Raw genomic sequence first — 5000 nt, 5'->3', positions numbered from 1 at the left:
CAACTGTTGTGCAACAGTGGACGCTGACCTACTTTGCCCACAGTAGGAGAAGTCACCTTGTCAGGAGCTGCTGTTTTCTTTGGTTCTTTCCTTTTCTGTCTTTCTTGTTTTCATCTTTTGAACCGGGCAGGGCACTCGGCTCTTAGCAACACAAGAGAGTGGAGGAATAGAATTGACTGTGTGAGTCTGACTGCACAGTTGTCTGAACTCGGTTCACTCTGTCTTTCCCTTACACTGACAACCTCCCACCACCACCACACACACACACACACACACACACACATACAAACACACACACACACACACACACACACACACACACACACACACACACACACACACACACACACACACACACACACACACACACACACACACACAGAGTAAGATAGAGAGAAAAAGAAACAGAGAGACCGAAGGCGTTAGAGGCCTGCCAATCGTAGACCAACACCAGAGACCCCAAACTAAGCATCTAACAAATTGAATGTGTGCTTAGATGGCAGCGGCATAGTTAGATGAGTGGTACAGATTGCATGGGAGAGATGCTGGTAGTGAACCAGCCGTGCCTGGCCAGGGAACAGGCATGCCTCAGAGATCCAACAGCTTGTTAAGAGAGAGAGTGCTGTCAGAATGCTAATGGGACAATTATCTAGTGCTATTGATTGAAATAGGAAAGAGCTAATTACCATTGCAGGGTTAGTGGATAGAAAGAAGAAAACCAGTGTTCCTGACTAAAATCAAGGTCCTTTGGCACAAAGGTTTTCCACAAAATATTTGTATTTTTTTCTGCAACTGTTAACTACATCTTATCATGTCATCTCATGTTTACGTGGAACATTGGTGAAGCCGTAAACTAAAGGGTAAACAAAAGCGTATGCATTGTTTACGCGAACCTTGTGGCTCGGCGTGCTCTCTGCTAACAGCAGGGCAGGAGGGAGGCTGAGATGCAAACAGGACCCTGCAGAGTGCAATCTGTCCACTGCTTTACTGAAGCCTCCGCGCGTGTCCTTACCTTTCCTGCATGCTTTTTTTTTTTTTTACAGCTGAGGCCATGTGAGTCTTTCATCGTTGGGTGACTTTGAGCCTTGCCACAGGGCACTGTTGCAAGTGTGTGGGTGTGTGTGTGTGTGTGTGTGTGTGTGTGTTTCTGCTCCGCACTCTGTCAGGTTTCTCTGGACGATTTAATCAGATTTCTGCTGAGTCAGCTACAACTATTTGGAGCGCACGCCTCGTTTTCCGACTTTCTATTTCATTTGGAGGGCACAGGATGCAAAACCTTCCTCACTCACACTTTGTTACTCCATCTCTCTCTCCCCCACTCTCTCTCTCTCTCTCTCTCATTTTTATCTTTAGTCCTCTCATTATTATTGTCCTCTCTCTGTCTCTCTCTCTCTCTCTCTCTCCCTCATGGTTGTTTGATTGTGCTTTGCAGCTCAGCTGTTCATACTGGAGTAATAATATAATCAAGGTGACTCTGAGTTCCATATTGCCAATCGTAACCAAATCTCCACAGGTCCTCGCCAAAGCATCTTTAGTTCCATGTATGACCTCCTTGGCTACTGGCCACTCTGTGAGTCATGGCAGTCTGTTTGCAAGCGGCCTCCTTCAAAGCAACCCCTTCACCCACGGGGAAAATGCTCTATATCCCAGGGATTAGAACGGCACTCATGGTTTTAACCACAGTAAAGCCACAATGGAGAGCAAGGCAGCTCTTCCTTCCTCTGCTCTCCAGTGCGGTACTATATGAGCTCTGCTCTGGCCAACACTACTGTTTCAGGAGAACATAAACATTTACATGGCAGTGCTGTGTGGGGAGGAATTCAGCGGGGCATGACATGAGTCCGGTTTGCTAAAGCTAACGCAAACAATGTAGTGCGCGGTTCATACTCAAGCTGATCTCTTACTACTCAGTTGACTATCTGTACACAATTTTAACGTTGGGGCCTGTTCTAATGAAGCTTTTTTTATCGTTTTTTTTTTACGGTTCATTTACTACTCATTTATTACACATACAGTATATGTGTGTTTATTGGCAATACCATGACATAGCAGTTCAGAGGTATAAGCCCAGTCTGATTAAGATACATTAATTAAATGTGGGCTGGCATTCACAGTGGTGCCTTTGTGAGCAGCCTTACGGTCTGTATGCTAAACTTGGCTCTCTCCCCCTTCTCGCTGGCTTGGCTCTTTTGTAAGACATTGTTCCATTGTTTTTTGTGCGTGAGTGTGTGTGTGTGTGTGTGTGTGTGTGTGTGTGTGTGTGTGTGTGTGTGTGTGTGTGTGTGTCGTTTCCAGCTTAGAGTTATAAATCAACAGCCTTTCCCTAAACTTTTTTTCTCTCAAGGAAGTTTTCATGTTTGCCACATTTTACTGTGAATGGACATTATAAAAAGTGCAATCTCTAAATGGCTGTTGTCTTATGTATGTGTACTATTGTATAGCATTGAGTGATGAATGTGTGAGCTGAAGTGACTTTCTCTCGTTTCAGCTCATCATTAAGACATACGTCCTCCACGGCCAAGGTGTGTTTGGTGTGCGGTGATGAAGCATCTGGCTGCCACTATGGCGTGGTCACCTGCGGCAGCTGCAAGGTCTTCTTCAAACGAGCAGTGGAAGGTGAGACAGCCCATCCCTGACAACATCCTAGCACATCCCCCTCAGGGCAGAGCTGAGCTTTTATGGGGCTATGAACACATCTCCATGCACACATGCATTACCTCATACACATGCACATTTCCATGCACACAAACACATGCATTACCTCATACACATGCACATCTCCATGCACACAAACACATGCATTACCTCATACACATGCACACATGTATTACCTCATACACCTGCACATCCCCATGCACAAATGTATTACCTCATACACTTGCACATCCCCATGCACACATACGTTACCTCATACACATGCACATCATCATGCACACAAACACATGCATTATCTCATACACATGCACACATGCATTACCTCATACACATGCACATCTCCATTCACACAAACGCATGTATTACCTCATACACATGCACATCTCCATGCACACATGCATTACCTCATACACATGCACATCTCCATGCACACAAACACATGCATTACCTCATACACATGCACATCTCCATGCACACAAACACATGCATTACCTCATACACATGCACATCTCCATGCACACAAACACATGCATTACCTCATACACATGCACACATGTATTACCTCATACACCTGCACATCCCCATGCACAAATGTATTACCTCATACACTTGCACATCCCCATGCACACATACATTACCTCATACACATGCACATCATCATGCACACAAACACATGCATTATCTCATACACATGCAAACATGCATTACCTCATACACATACACACATGCATTACCTCATACAAATGCACACATGCATTACCTCATACACATGCACACATGCATTACCTCATACACATGCATTATCTCATACACATGCACACATGCATTACCTCATACAAATGCACACATGCATTACCTCATACACATGCACACATGCATTATCTCATACACATGCACACATGCATTACCTCATACAAATGCACACATGCATTACCTCATACACATGCACATCTCCATGCACACATACATGATGTCAAGAGGCTTTGGTTGACTTCATACTCACTTCATAATGCTCTCAGATACACAATATACTTTTTGATATGTTTATGAGCAGAATAGACCTTTCAAGCGAACTATTGACAAATTATGCATTGGAAGGTTGGGACATGAAAATACTCTGGAAATATGATCATTTTCTGAACTTGACAGATGAGTGTATTTTAGCAAATGCTTTTATTATGAAGTTGGCCTATATTTCCCAAGTCACAGTCCCAGGGACAGCCATAATGCCAGAATGTTCCTTGTTCCAAGCAAGTATGAAAGCCCCACTTCTCCCAGAAGTACTTAAAGAGTAAAGCTTTAACAGAGTTTTAGACAGTCAGGAAAAAATCAACAATGTCTGAAGACTCTAAAGATAAAGGTCGAGTTCAAGAAGGCCATAGAGCAGAGTGAGGAATGAAAACGCTGAACACCTGCCGTCACTGGAGAGCAGCACTTCCCTCTGAGGAGAAAACGACCCCAAAACAATAACTTATTTTACATTGGGTGTGTATAAGGGCGTGGGTGTGTAATACACACTATGTATCTTTCAACATTTGCCTAATCAACTGGCATATTCCATATTTATTTAAAATTTCACATTTATTTTCAGCTCAGGGCACATAAATACATTAGCCGAATGCCTCTAAACATGGGGCTCAGCATAATTGATTTGCTCTGGGGTTAGGAGCTGCCTGAACTGGAAAAGTGTGCCCAGATGAACCCCTACATTAGCCAGCAGTGCCTCCACAGCAGGCTGGAGCTGGCGCTCTGCTCGCCTTTCCTCGGCTGAGAGAGAAACTTTTGAGGCAAGAAAAGTGCTGAGTAAGCTTGAGTCTCCCACAACAGACCCAACACCCCAGAGACTGTGCGAGGGGGGGGGGAAGGGGGGAGCGAGAGAGATCGAAGGGAGGAAGAGGGAGAGATGGTCAGAATCGATTTTAAAAGAATCTGTAGTTTTCTTTACAGTTTTAATTCCAAGGCCAAGGTAGCCGGAGCATTCCAACATGACGTTGGCTAGTATGCACAGAAATTAGGTTTTTGTAACCATAGGAACAGAATGTGCTTGTTCTGCAGACATATGCCCAATATATGAAACTAGGCACACAGTGCTTATGTGTGGACCACAGCCCCTACTAATTCATATTCATGTGAAGTTCATTTATATTGAGACCACAGCTGTCTGTCTACAACCCTTCTTTCTGTTCTGTATCTGTAAGTTTCTTAAAACCCAACATGCTTTTCAAATCGGAATGAAGTAACTCATTTATCTTGGGTCTGACGCTCTCTTTTTCTCTCTCTCGCTCTCTCTCTCTCTCTCTTACTTTCACACACACACACACACACACACACACACACACACACAC

The 5000-nt window shown here is 44.1% G+C and overlaps 1 protein-coding gene across 2 annotated transcripts in view; it reads left to right on the top strand.

Annotated features, from left to right (window-relative positions):
- nr3c2 (nuclear receptor subfamily 3, group C, member 2) overlaps nt 1-5000 on the top strand; it is a 77660-nt gene that overhangs the window by 33910 nt on the left and 38750 nt on the right. For both annotated transcript variants that reach the window (XM_080837351.1, XM_080837350.1), the window contains exon 3: nt 2489-2616. In XM_080837351.1, the coding sequence (XP_080693477.1) occupies nt 2489-2616 (128 nt within the window). The remainder of the gene's footprint in view (nt 1-2488; nt 2617-5000) is intronic.

This window comes from Sprattus sprattus, assembly GCF_963457725.1.
Source record: "Sprattus sprattus genome assembly, chromosome: 4".
NCBI classification, from domain to species: Eukaryota; Metazoa; Chordata; class Actinopteri; order Clupeiformes; family Clupeidae; genus Sprattus; species Sprattus sprattus.
This window is presented reverse-complemented; position numbering and strand designations above follow the sequence as displayed.